This window comes from Cinclus cinclus, chromosome 6 (genome assembly GCF_963662255.1).
Source record: "Cinclus cinclus chromosome 6, bCinCin1.1, whole genome shotgun sequence".
In the NCBI taxonomy this organism is placed as follows: domain Eukaryota; kingdom Metazoa; phylum Chordata; class Aves; order Passeriformes; family Cinclidae; genus Cinclus; species Cinclus cinclus.
The window spans coordinates 51,446,228-51,460,398 of NC_085051.1; the positions used below are offsets into that span (position 1 = coordinate 51,446,228).

Sequence of the window (14,171 nt, forward strand, 5' to 3'; positions counted from 1 at the left end):
CCAATAGATAGAATCTACTCTAAAAGAAAAGGATTATGACCTCCTAGAAATAAAATCAGCAAGTTTTGTTTAGGTGACAGTTGAAGAAAGTAGAAGAGATGGGAAAACTGAATTTTTTTTCCTATTTTCAGCAATCTAAGTGGCATCCCTGAGACACAGCAAAGTAAGAAGTAGAGGTGTTCTAAAAACTACCTAGTTTTTGCTTAACAGTGTATCCATTAAAAAAAAAAGCCTGAAAAGCAAGTAGAGTACAAAAACTGAAATTTGCAATGACCATTATAACATTGTACACGGCATTGCGAGAAGCAGAGTTTTGTGATGATTTTTTGTAAGATGCCAGTTTTGAACAATACAGCAGGTATTTGGTAGTTATCTCAGAAAATAGAAGAAATGTGTCATCATATGTCAGAGCCTCTATTTACAATGCAAACTAGAGAAGATAATTTGACATTGATGAGTGTACGAATAAAACCTATGAATTCTACAGTTTCTTTACTCTTAAGATCTCAAGAAAGAAGAATACAAGGAGAAATTTCTAGGATAGAAGGCAGAAAGATTAAAGCCTTCCTTTACTAGTTGGTCATGGTAATACTGGAATATCACAGAAATCACAGAATGCTTGGAACCCTTTTAACTACCCAGGTTACCTCTTGGTCCAAAAATGCAAAAAAGGTCTAATGTAGCAGGGCTTCTACATCAGAAAGCAGAGAACTTACCACCTAAGGGAAGAATATGCAACCTTGGGCCCATCACAACCTGAGTGTGATCAAATAACTAAGAATAAAAGCAAAGTGAACATACAAAGAGCTGCTAACATTTACCCTAGAGAAGCACAGGCTCTCAGAAGGACACAGTAAAGGATTAAGCAGTCATCATTGGCACCCCACATTCTCTAGGATGCCACTGACAATACCCCAGCAAGGCTTGGTCTGGTGAGCTACAGCAAAAGCTGTGAGGCAAAGTGGTATTTTCAAAACAGTAATGTTTCGGTAAAAGGTAAGCAAGACAAGCAGAAAAGGCTTGGAATCAATCCGTGCCTATGGAGTCAGATAGGCATTACCTGATACCTGATATCTGATATCTATCTGATAGCTTAGCTCAGAAACCAAAGCCTCTGAAGGGCCTTGAAGAAGCAGTGTCTGCCTCTCACACCTCACTCCCTGAGTGTTCTCTTTTAACCCAACCCTCATTATCTACTCTTCCTTTTTCTGTCCTTCATTTCTTCTGTTCTTGGTTAAAACTAAAAGGGAGCACTGCTTGCAGCAAACTTTTTCAACCTACATGACATCGCTGTCTTGAAATACCGCTACATGGACAATCTGAAGCTAATGAGTGCTTTCCAGTGTGCATTTTCAAGCAGGTAATCTTGAATTAGCCCACTGTAGCTTTCTCACCAAAGTATTAGGGTCTCTAGTTGCTTCACATGAAAGCCGGCAAAGTAGTAAATAAGGAAGAAAGCACTGCATCAGCAGGCAAAAACCAGGTCCCTCAGGAATCCTGAATACCGGCAGAACTTCTTTAAAAGAAAACAATGAACTAGAAGGAATACAAAGAATAAGAAATAGCCAGTCTGTTTCCTTTAGGGATTGTGCAAAGGAAGAATAAAGAGATATAAAAGAAAAATGTACAGTCGCAGAATAAAACACAGAATTTAAATTGTCTCGTGGTAAAAGTAATGCTTTTCCTTGATTTGTTCCGTGACTGCTAAAGGTACATTTTGGGACGTTTTGGTGCAGTCTTATTCTCAAGCCTCAGAACAGTGTTATACTTTCCCTGCCTTCGCTGAGTCTTTCCTGAAAGTGTTGGAGCTCTGATGGGAATGACTGAGAACTCTTTAGATTTCTGAGGGCAAGCCCCAAACTAGGGGCAGACGGCCAGACTAAGTTTTAAGGAGACCAGAGGCATGCTTAACACTCCCCCTCGCCCCAGACCTCCCTTCTCCCGCGCCCCTACAGGATTCTTCCCTTCGCCCGCGGCAGGAGGAGAGCTGCCGGAGCTGCCGGAGCTGCCGGAGCTGCCGGAGGTGCTGGGAGTGCCGGAGGTGCCGGAGCTGCTGGAGGTGCCGGAGCTGCTGGGAGTGCCGGAGCTGCTGGAGCTGTTGGAGGTGCCGGAGCTGCTGGAGCTGTTGGAGGTGCCGGAGCTGCTGGAGCTGCTGGAGCTACCGGAGCTGCCGGATCTGCCGGAGGTGCGCGGCTCCTCTGGCCGCCCCCGGGCAGCAGCGCGGCTCGGAGCGCCGGCTCTGCCCGTGTCTGCCCGGCCCCGTGGGCAGCTCCCCGGCCGCGGGTGGAGGCGGGCAGCCCTCCCCGCCCTCCGTCCCTCCCTGCTCCCGCCCCGTCCGCCGGAGCCCGGCCGTGCTGCGGGCGGGCCGTGCCGCTTTCCCGGCCCGGCCATGGGGCTGCCGTGCGCCGCCGGCATCCTCGGCTGCTGCTGCCTGCTGCCCCTCGTGCTCCCCGCAGCCCCAGGTAAGGCCGGCCAGGAGAGAGCCGGGCAGCGGCATCCTCTGCCCGCGGGAAGTGCGGCGGGAGGGGAGTGGACTTGGGAAAGTTTTGGGAGTTTGGGGCGGCCGGGCAGCGGCGGTGACGGGAGCCCTCCCGGAGTGCCCCGATGGCGAAGGCATCCCCGGCCCTCGGAGATGGCATCCCCGGAGATGCTGGTGCCGTCGGGAGGCTTTTCCTTGGCAGCGGACGGAGCGCGCTTCTCCTGCCTTTGGCGTAGGGTGTCGGTGCCTGAAGGTGATCTCTTCGAGGGGCATTGCTTGGTGCAAATGCTTAAGCAAACAAACTAACAAAACACAAATTGCGGCTGAGGTCTCTTCTCTTTAACTTACGTTATTTATGCCTGATCTAATGAAAATTATTATTTTCATCCGATGTAGAGTTGTAATGAATTCAGCACTTTTATTGTAAGTAGTCTTAAATGGATTTTTCTTTTCTGGCTGAAATTACTTTTGTGTTTCAAGTAGTTCTGAAACAATGCGTTTGGAGTGGCGTGTTGTGAAACGGCATCCGTGCATCTGCTCTGACATTACCCCTTTAAAATAGTGTATAGGGATATTACGTACACTGTGCGTGTGCTAAAGTAACTTTGTGATTAATTCTGTATGGCATTTCATTTGCCCTATAGGAGCATTCTATAACATGTTCCAGTTTAGGTTAATTTAAAATTTTACCATACAAAATTGTGTTTGAAGAAAAAAAGAAAAGGGGCATTTTTGCAGTCTGGGTTCTTTCAAAACATCATTAATGTGTGTAGGACATGATGTGAGATTTTTTTGTGCTGATTTTTCTGGTTTGATGTTTGTTGTAAATCTCTTCTTCCAGGCGTGAGCTGTAAAGCTGGCTGCCATCCAGAGAATGGATTCTGTGAATTTCCCAGTGAATGCAGGTAAAAAGATCTGTCATACAGGGGTATTAGCACAGGAATGGTCAGCTTCAATAGTTCATAGTCCTGGTAAGAGAGATAGAAACTGGAATGGTTTGGTCTCTGAAAATATGGATCTGTAATGAAACAGCCCTGCCTTATGATACAGCAATAACTGGAATCATAGGGCACGGATGTTTAGATACCTGTTTAGTTTACTTTTTCCTGTATTAAAGTATTTACACTGATTAGTTTGGGTTTGTTGTTGTTGTGCTTTTTTTTTTTTTCCTTGCTGAATGAAATGGTTTTCTTCACATTAACTGCTTCTGGTATCCCAGAAGCACTGATGGTTTGCTTTTGTTCAAATAGTACAATTTGGTATGCAAAGTTTATTATTGTGCCTCAAAAAAGGGGGTATCCTTTTAATTATATTTATTAAAAATGTTTCTATTAAAAATGTTTCTCTATGTTTCTGTCTTGTCTTTTATCTCTTTCAGGTGTCAACCTGGCTGGCAGGGTGCATTTTGTAATCAGTGTGTTCCTTTCCCTGGGTGCTTGCACGGCAGCTGTGCCAAGCCGTGGCAGTGCATCTGTGAAGAGGGCTGGGTTGGCAGCCTCTGTGACATAGGTTTGCACATAGTTTTCTCTCCTTGAACAAGTGAGGGGGAGCAGCCCCATCTGGTGTTGGAGATGCACAAAGTCCTTCTGGAGAACTAATCTTAAAGTATTGAATGTTAGCTCCAGATAATGAGGAGATTCTGGGCAGCAGCACATAAAGCTCAAACTTCTATAATAATTTAGGCAGAAGCAATGCGGTATCTTTTGTAAATGGGCATATGTGTAAGCAAAGTGTAAACTCGTTCTATTTTAAACATTAATTATCAGGGACAAGGCCAACGAATAACTGCTCCATTCTTGTAATGTAAGTGCTACTAATCAAAATACAAGTTGTCCAGTATATAGTAAATAATTTTAAATATTTATGTAGCACATTATATGTATATGTATATGTATATGTATATGTATATGTATATGTATATGCTATTTTCTTAGTAATTCTTGAAAGAAAAACATTGTGCTTATTTTTTTCTTTACTTAACCCAGTGATGATTCTGTGAAGTAACATTACTATAACTGAGAAAAAGGTCTTCCTGAGCAGGCTGCCACTTCCCCCTCAGGTCTGAGGGGTAAGAACAGCTCCATGTGCACTCTCTCACCCTTTGTCAGTCAGAATCAGCCAGCTTAACGTGAGCAAGCTGAAGAATTGGCCTTTGTTGAGATGGTTTATTTTGGCTGACACAGGCAAATGTTCAGTCAGAGAGATCTGACGAGATGGAAACCACATGAGCATCCAGGAGCATGTGCCTGTTCAGTCCATGTAGCTGCAGTGTCCAGGGCCTCATTTTCTCTTCACGCCTTTCAGGCTTTTGTTAGTATATGGCTTATAATTTATAGAGCATGCCTGAGCTCTCCATTGGATAGCCAGAGTGGTGATTGATGAAAGTTTGAACTGCATAGGGTTTTCAAGATGACTAAAAGAATCAGAAGGTTTTAGGTGGGTCACAACCTTGTAGTAGCATAGAATTTAGTGCAAGGTTCTCATGGTACTCATTTACTGATTTACTCATCAGGTTTTGCAGCCTGTACTCACTGACAGCACTCATGAGCAGAGAGGGGCTTCCTAAAGTCAGTCCTGGTATGTTTGCAGGAGCTGTAGTAGCTGTGGTGACATCTGTGGTGCAGATGTGACTCTAAACTTGCAGATGTTGTTCTGGACACATCTCACATATGTGTATGTACCTGGGACAGACACCTGGATTCTCATTGCAGTTAATGAGGAGGAATGAGTCCTTCTCTGATCTACAGTCAGAGATTTCTCAAGCTACACAGAATGATCCCCCTTCTGCCACCTTAGGAGGCCCATTTCTGTTGCTTATCAGTGAATACAACTTCCCACATTTTTAAAGGTAGCATCTTCACAGCTACTTCTAAAAGCTTTAATTCCATAGCTGAATTTCCTAATATTAATATATCTTTGCAATTTTGAGCCTTGCAATGTTTCCCTCTTGCAATTGCTCTTTAGGATGCAAAAGAATGCATTGAAAATTGAACTCACATCTTTATGATAAAACCCTGATTTAACACATACTCATTAAGATAGTCCTATAATACCAAAAAGGGTATCCTTTGCTTAAGTGCAGAAACTATTATTTCTCTCAACACTCAGAGTCATCTCAGAGTCTTCTTTGCCAATTTGAATTTAGATCCCCATGAAGAGCTGCTGAGAATTTTCAGCCAAAAGGATAACTATTGTTTCATCTGCTGCAATGTTATGTTGGTAGTCTTTAATCTCAGTGGTTTTACCTGCTCTAAATGCATTGTTTGCCATAAGGGATCAAGAGGAGTGTGCTCCTCCTCCTCCTCTTCTTGCTACTGGAAAGTTGATAGAAATTGTTATCCTGACCCAATAAAGCACTGAAACCTCAAATGGGTTATAGCTCAGCCCCTGATCCCATCATCCTCTGCCAAAAGTTGGTATCAGTTTCCTGCCTGTACAAAGTCATTACAGGTAGCTAGATTTAATTTACATGTAGCTACAGTTAATTTACAGGTATCATTAAATGAAACTTGATCAGGTTATGAAAAAGGAAGGAAAAACCTAGAATGGAAAACTGTGGGAGGGTCTATAGGGCATTGGTCACTGCAAGCAATGGAAGTATTTCTAAAATAGAGATGTAGCCTTAGCAGTTTATTTGCTTGCTAAGCAGGAGAAGAAAAAAGATTATTTGGACTGGTGATGTTTTGGACCTCTTCTGTTTTGTAGAAAAGTTAGTATATGATCTTCTGGGCTTTGATCATGGAAGTTCCTTTCTGGAGTAGTTTTGGATCACCAACTGGTTTGCTAATGCCTCCAACTGTGTAGCTGTTTTTGGATACAGGCAGCCTGCTTCTCAGTTCAGGTCAACAATGACCTTCCTAGTAATTTAGAGACATGCAGGTTAGGGGTTGGGCTTGATCCACTGTAAACATGTAGGGCAGAATCAGTGTTTGTTACTAATATTGCAGTCATATGGACAGACAAGGCACTTGAAGAAAGACACCTGTGAGTTGGTGTTGGTGTTGTCACTGCTGGTTAACCTATTTGCAATGGAGCCTGTCCAACTGAATCATGATGCCATGGCATCTTCTCATCTTGTGGAAACACAGCCTTGAAATCCAGTGTGTGAACCCCCAGAACCAGGCTGCACTGCACAGAGTTTCCCTCTGAAGCTGATATACACTGCACAGTACAAGCACCACATCAAGCACTGACCATAACAAAGGGAAAATCAATTTAATCAATTTGTTTCCAGGAAAGAAATGACAGCCCAGTCAGAGTGTTTGATCCACCTTGCTAAATCAGATCTGTCAGCTTGTTACCCCTGGCTGTGCCTACACAGTTGTGTTAGCAGGTCCATGACCTTCTATTGGAATTCTGGCCTCAATTTGGCTAAAAGCCAGCATACAGTGTGAGCTGGGAGTAAATTGTCCTACTTGTCACTGGACTGCTTTGCCAAGGCCACATGTTGGTAAATTCATCAGAGAATACAGGTGGGATCTCTAGTGCCTGTGCAATGAATGCATAAGACAGGGGCTAAAAATTGTCCTCTGACAATTTTTACAAATTTTTACTGCTGAGCATATCTTCCTCATAAAAACACTCAGTGATTACTTCATGTACTGCAGCATGACAGCTTAGTTAATTATGGGTAATGTGGCTGAAGCCCTTCATATGTATAAATGTAACATCCAGTTTTTGAGTTTTCATCTCATTTGCCACTTGGTGGTTGTCCTTTTGAGAGACAAAAAAAATATAGAGAAAATGGGCTAATTGAGGCTATTTATGTATTATGTTTTAAAAGATCCTGGTACAACATCCTTTTAAGATGTGTTTTAAAATTAAATACCTGACATAAATTTTTTATAGTAATACATATATATATATATACCTATTCACATATATATATTTTAGAGAGCTTCCATGCTTCTGCATCAAAGTTCATGTTTTCTCCTTCATCAAAGTGCACGCTTTATTAGCTGCCTTTAGAGTCTGTGAAAATAAAATAGCTGGCAAACAACACTGCTCCAAAAAGAATTCAAGATTCTTTTGGTCCTTGTGAAAATTGGAGTTTACACTCAAAGTGCATGCTAAGTTGTTGTCTTGCAATGAGAACAGGCTAATGCATTAGGACACGGAGCCTTTTATCCAGAGAACATTCTATTTGAAAGCTGAGGCTGTAATTTTCTGTATTTAAAATTTTGCAGTGCCTTATGATATCATCTCAATTTTATGTTATGCTGTGGGAAGTAAAATATAAATGCCCTTAAATCCCTTTTCATCTTTTTAGAAAGTGTGTATATGTGTGTGTGTGAGGCATCAGATACCTCCCAGTCAGCACTTCTCTGCAGCTGCTGGAGTAGCTTGCTAAAATACACACTTGTTTGTTTATTTAGTTTTAATTATCTTAAAAATTCAGTAATCATTTGAGTGGGAAGTAGCTCAGCAGGGCAATTGCAAAGAAAATGAGATGTGTGACTTTGTGTCCAGATGTCATACAGCTCTGTGTTCTGGTATAGTTATGTAAAGGTTGAATGTAGCCCAGCTAAGAGATGAAATTTTAACAGATTTTTTTCTAAATTGCTGATCTCTATTTTTTTGAAACATTTCTTCATAAGCTCATAATTATATGGGCAGAGAGCAGGGAGAATTCCCATTTCCTGATGGCTTTATAAGAATTCTGCCCATGGAGAAGCCAAGATTGTGAAAGTATGGCTAGAATACACAGAAGTTCTTTGTCCCATACTAATATTTTATTTCTAATACTACTTCTCTATAGAATGCAGCAATTCAAACACATTTTGCAAGCAGGAGCTAGAAAGAGAAATAAGCTGCAATTGCTTGCAATAGTTGAACAATCTGAACTCCATTTTAACAAAGGGGGGACTAGATCAGAATTTATAAAATGCAGAATGAAGTATTGTTAAAGCTACATTTTATTTGAAGTATTATATACCATTTGCTCACACTTTCTTATTAGATTAATCAAGCCCTGTTGGGTTTTTTTAAACAGATATTCACCCATGTTCAGCAAAGCCCTGCACTAATAATTCAACTTGTATAGAGACAGGTGATGGAGGATATATTTGTCTTTGTGCCCAGGGATTTACAGGAAAAAACTGCCATCTCAAGAAAGGACCCTGCATTATCAATGGGTAAGTATTGATTTCTGACGTGTATTTAAAATCTACACTTCTATTATTTAGAATTCTTTGCTAAGTGTGGACATATATACTAGCTATCCCAAAAAAAACCCAGTGAATTCCAAAAATACAGCATCAACAAAATAACACATATTAGTTCCATGTACTTCTTTAAATCTCTTATATTTTTAAATTGCTGAAACTACTTTTTTTTTTGTTTTGGCACTCTGTTTTTTGGACTGAATGCTGGTGAACTAGCCTGGAAATCATTAACAATTTTTCTCAAGAAAGCAATATACTTGAAACAGTGATTCTTTCTCTCTAGGAACCTGCCCTTTCAGGAAAATTACCAGCAGGCTCTGCAAATCTGCATTTAGTTCAAAAAGGCAACTGTTGTCAGCATAAGCACTCCATGTCTGCTAATAATTCACAGTCCACCAGGGAGTGCATTGCATCCCACATCGTAGAAAGAGACCTCATCAGATGGTGTCATTTCATTCACATCTCACTTCCTCCCAATTCCTCTGTACCTCAGTGGTAGTGTTCAAAATGCTGATATTACTGAGCATTACTGCTGGCTTCTTAGTTAATATTCACAGATGGAACCAGAGCAATTCACAAATCAGTGTTTATTCTAGTCTGTTTACATGTATCTGCATTAGTGACCTCTGTGTGATGTTTTGATGTGTTGCTTTGAAGCTGAGCAGTGAGTGGTACTTTCTGAAAGAAACCAGACTATCTGGGAAGCAAAGAAGAATAGTATGGAATGCTTTCCACAACTAACCCTTCATGAACTACACTTTGTTTTGTTAAATGCCAAAAATGCAAAGTAGCAGAATTTAGTCAAGGAAATTAATATTAAGGCTTTATTTATTTAAACATATTTAAATTAGGCAAATGCAACTCTGTTAGTAATAAATAAAGAAATTTTTTAAATTCTGCATTTTTCCCCTTAACTCTTTTTTATTTCCATATTTTACATTCTGAAAATTTCAGAAAAAACTTTACACTTATGTTTTCCAGCAATTTCTTCCCATTTCCCTAGAAAGTACTGAGATTCAAACCAGACATGAAGGTTGAAACTTCTACACATTTTCATAACAAAACCAGCTTGTCCAATTTTCTATGGGACCTGTAAAGCTAAGGGAGGGTGCTAGATTCTCCAAGACTGCCATAACCACTGAAGGACTGTATAACTCCAATTTCCATGTTTTGCTCAAAAAGATGTAGTGGCTGGTTAACAGGTTGAAAGTCCTCGCCTCAAGTTATCACTAACAGTGAGCCCAGTTTTGCTTTCCTAATACTTCTCCCAGACTTCCAGTATTTTCTTTTTAGTGCTTTTACACCCAGCCAGCATCTAAAGTGAAGAACAGTACTAGAGGACAGAGTAGTGGAAGCTGCAGAAGACAGACAGATTTTTCCTCTGCCACAGTGTTCAGTCTCTCCTGATGGATGGCTGTTGAGTGTTTCTGTCCCCAGTGAAGCCAGAGGTGCTTGTTGCAATCGCTACCAAAGGTAGTCCCAGAGCAATGGTGACTAGCCCAGCCTTGTTCTGACCAGTGACCAGGAACCATTTGTAGTCCAGAGCTCACATCTCTTTCACAGTCATCTCAGTCAGACGTCAACAGATCTTTTAAATCCCTGTGTCCCACCATGGAATTCCATAACAGCCTGCTGCTACTGACTGCTGCATATGTGAAATGTCTACATCTGAAGCTGTGGTGTTCATTGCCCAGAAAGTGGGGCTTTTTAGCAACAGCTTGGACTTTTCAATGATCAGGTAGTGCTTTGCTATATGTCTTCAGGGACACATAAGTATTGAGAAAAGTTTTGTTGTCAAGCCTAAACTTTGCCAAATATTTTTCCTTTTTATTTACAAAGTGAGTTTTAAAAGCTTTGTTGATATGTGATGAACTGCCATGAAAGTGGGGTTTGAGGTTTATTTGTAAACCTGGGTCCCAGGAACCCTTGTCAGCCAGCAGGAACAGCTAAATGACCAAGTTCACTTTGCATAGGTCCCCTGAACTCACACATTTGTGCCAATCACTGGATGGCCACATCTTTTGGCATTACGCTTAGTAAGGCACAGTTGCACTGTAAAGATGGAAAAAAATCTCAGTTAATTTATGTCACCTAAAACATAATATCAGGCTACTAGTTGGGAAGTACTAAAAGAATTTGCAGAAATACTTTGTTTCCTGTGGTCCTGCTCTCACATTACAGCTGTCTTTGCCCAGGCTGAAATTCTCTCACTGGTATTTTTTACTGTAATTGTGTCTGTCAAAAATTTTGGCTGAACAGCAGTTTATAGGAAAGTATCTGTTTGCTTCTAAATTTTTTGTGTCATGGAACACAGGCAGAAGAAAACCAATCAGCTTTATGCCTAGTTGCTATGGCACTCTTTTGCTTTGCCAATACAATATGTATATTATTTTAGGAATAATCAGGTAGAAAGGAAGCAGGCATGCTGCTCATGTCTTTGTTCTGTCTTGTCTCAGTAGTTGCTCAGCTAAATAGCTCCAAGCATATAAAAACAGTGAGAAGCTTAATTTGAATAAATGTTTGAAATAATTTAAAATCCCTTCACAGCTCTTTGGGTTGAAATCATATACTGATGTACTAATCCTGCCTGAAGGGTCAGCAGAAGATATTATAATCTGTATTGACAAAGCTGTTGAACAAACTCATTCTTTATTCAGCTTCACTGACTTTAGTGGATTTGCATTTGGAATTGGCTCTTCTAAAGAAAAGCAGCTCTTTTTATTATATGAAGTGTTTCCTAATAGTTTTTTCCTTTGGACTTCAATTTTCTGTCTGTGTTTGTTATCTGTCCTAGTTCTCCCTGCCAGAATGGAGGAACATGCATTGATGACAATGGTTTTGCACCTCATGCTTCCTGTCTGTGCCCTTCTGGTTTTGCTGGCAACTTCTGTGAAATAGATAAAGACGACTGTGAATCCAACCCATGTGAGAACGGAGGAACATGTACAGATGTTGGTGTGAGTTTCAGCTGTTCTTGTCCCCACGGCTATACAGGAAAGCTCTGCAGCAGTCGTGTCAGACTCTGTGCAAGTGGCCCATGTGAGAATGGAGGGACTTGCAGTGAGCATCCCCAGGGGGGGTTCGAGTGCATCTGTAAACCAGAATTTGTTGGCATGACCTGCAAACATCCCAGCAAAAACACAAGTCTCTCTGGAATGAATATAGAGACAAAGCATATGCAGAATTACAAGCCACCCTCAAAAGCTCACCACAGATCAGTGCATCAGCAACAAGAAATCCTGAAAATAACAGTGAAAGAAACAATTCAAAATGCAGATCCCTTACTGAGTAGAAGTCAGGTGATATGTTTTGTTGTGCTGGGCTTGCTTACATGTCTTGTTGTCTTGGGTACAACTGGGATTGTTTTTTTTTCAAAATGTGAGATGTGGCTTGCTAATGCCAAATATAGTCACCTCCTGCGCAAGAAAAAGAATTTCTTTCTGAAGTCTAACAGTGGGGAAAACCTCTCAGTTAATATTATCTTCCCAGAGAAGATCAAATTGACTAATTACACTAAGAACTACACTGCCATCTAGGCCCTTGAAAGCCAAGCAGCAGCTTGCAACTTTTCACAGCAATATGTAAAATGTATTGCCTGTGTTTGACCTCAGTATTTGTGGATATATTTGCTGTAAATTGTGCTGAGTGATAATGAAGAAATGTGCTGTATCTGTCTTGCTAAGGACTTTTTCATTCCCCAAAATCAAAGGTAAAAAGAAAAAAAGGATTAAAAAGCAAGGGATGTTAATTTGATTTCTCTTCAAGGCAGCTATTTTTTTGTAAAATAAAAACTAACTTATCACTGAAACTGTATTGCAGCTTTCTTGTTTTGTGCATAGTTCATTTGGCAAGTGCAGTACTTGCAAATTGCTGAGTAATGCTTTTTTTTTTAATAATAAACAGCACTTAAGGGCTATACTGGTTTGTTTATTTATTTATTTATTCATTTCTAAACCTTATTCTACCTCAAAGTCTGCAATGAGTGTCCATGCTGAACTCGTTTGCTTTATCTGATAAAGGCTTTAGAGATTGCAACCAGCAGGAGCAAATTCACACTGATATCTCACCTATTCAGTCAGTGTTGCTATTTTTACATGCTTTAAGAGAGTTTCTATAGAATCTTAGAGGTCTTTGGGATATTAATTTCCGGTTAAAGGTCTCTTGCTTGAAATGCTGCATCTATAAATTGTTCTATTTATCTATTTTTAAATGTTAAAAAGGTCTTTAAAAAAATGTCTTTCTTTTTAGAGACCTAGTAGAGATTTAAAGGATCAGATTCTGACTTTTCTATAAATACTCCTTAAAGACCTCTGCTGAGAAAGGTATCCTTCATGACTGTGTCATGGGGAGAAAAGAAAAGATGTCACGTGTCACCTGAAATAGGACAGCTGCTTTTAATTCCTCACTTCTGCTTTTTCTGTCGCATTTCAAGGAGAGGAGAAGGTTTTCAAGAGTCAAAAGCAGCAGTGGCGAACAGAGGGAAGGGTCACGAAAGCCATACAATCGTCAGGGGCCTGAGGGCAGGAAGAAGTGTTAACCTCCCTGAGGAGCCTGCCTGGGGCTCGGGCCACCTCCAGCTCTCAGGAGTTGTGGGTCAGCCCGGTGGGTGCTGCTGCTTCTGGTCCGAGCTGCGCTGCAGCCGCGCCGGGCTCCGCCTCTGCCTGCAGCTGCTGCTTGCACTGCCTGCTCCAGTACCCCATCTGCTGAAAGGACTCTTCGCACTGTGCTCCAGCCCTGCCTCTGGTCCTGTCGGCTTTTGCTGCTGCCGGGAGCCCACGGACGGTGCCTGGAGCTGGTTCGTCGCTTGCTGTGTCCGCAGCTGCCGATGGGCCCGGTCAGCAGCGCCAGGTGCGCTCAGCTGCTGCGAGCCTGTGCCCTTGGTGAGGCCGTGGCTCTGTCCCACCCCGGGCCATGGCCCTCCTGGGTCTCCCAGCTTCTTTTCCTAAATGGGCCAGCCTGACACTGAGCGCTCCCTGTAAGAAAAACAAAAAAAAAAGCCACCGAAACAGCAAAACCAATCGCTTCCAACTGCGGTGCCTAAAGGCGTCTTTAACTGCAGTTTTGTAACAATTTATTTCCCCTGCCGCCCTAAATAAGAATGATTAGCGGCTTCTCAGCTCTCTCCTAACTATGCTATTCCCAAATCCATTAACAGCTGCTCAATTTAAAAAAAATCCTTAAAGCCCTTACGTGGCATTATAGTAGGATTTTTTTTGTTAGCATCTCTCTGAATTGCTATGAATATATAGCAAGTTTGCTGCATTGTTGATAATATGACCACATATTGCAGTGGCATTACATTGTAGTGCTAAGAAGAAAAGTGGTGCTCGGATATTACTGTGAAGAGTGTTGAATTACAGATAACGGGGTGAAAAATTTAAATTAAGAAGATGCTCCTTCTCAAAGCTCTTACTGGAAAGGCAAACATTTATCAAACCTAGCAACTTTTCAGCCAGCTGTGGTGAAGTTTGGAGAAGATTTAGAAACCCAGATGAATGTAAAACTGGGTAAGCTGAGTTGAATTTCAA

The 14,171-nt window shown here is 41.4% G+C and overlaps 1 protein-coding gene across 1 annotated transcript; it reads left to right on the plus strand.

Moving 5' to 3' along the window:
• Positions 1–2,389: 2,389 nt before the first annotated feature.
• On the plus strand, positions 2,390–12,179 carry DLK1 (delta like non-canonical Notch ligand 1). Its single transcript, XM_062495313.1, has 5 exons — positions 2,390–2,462; positions 3,321–3,384; positions 3,858–3,988; positions 8,472–8,613; positions 11,438–12,179. Exons 1-5 carry the CDS (start codon positions 2,390–2,392, stop codon positions 12,177–12,179), a joined length of 1,152 nt encoding a protein of 383 aa, XP_062351297.1.
• Positions 12,180–14,171: the final 1,992 nt, after the last annotated feature.

Excerpts from the sequence above, each read along its gene's own strand:
- DLK1 (XM_062495313.1), top strand. The coding sequence starts at position 2,390 with ATGGGGCTGCCGTGCGCCGCCGGCATCCTCGGCTGCTGCTGCCTGCTG. Across the intron at positions 2,463-3,320 it reads CGTGCTCCCCGCAGCCCCAG|GCGTGAGCTGTAAAGCTGGC; the intron begins GTAAGGCCGGCC and ends CTCTTCTTCCAG. Across the intron at positions 8,614-11,437 it reads GGACCCTGCATTATCAATGG|TTCTCCCTGCCAGAATGGAG; the intron begins GTAAGTATTGAT and ends TATCTGTCCTAG.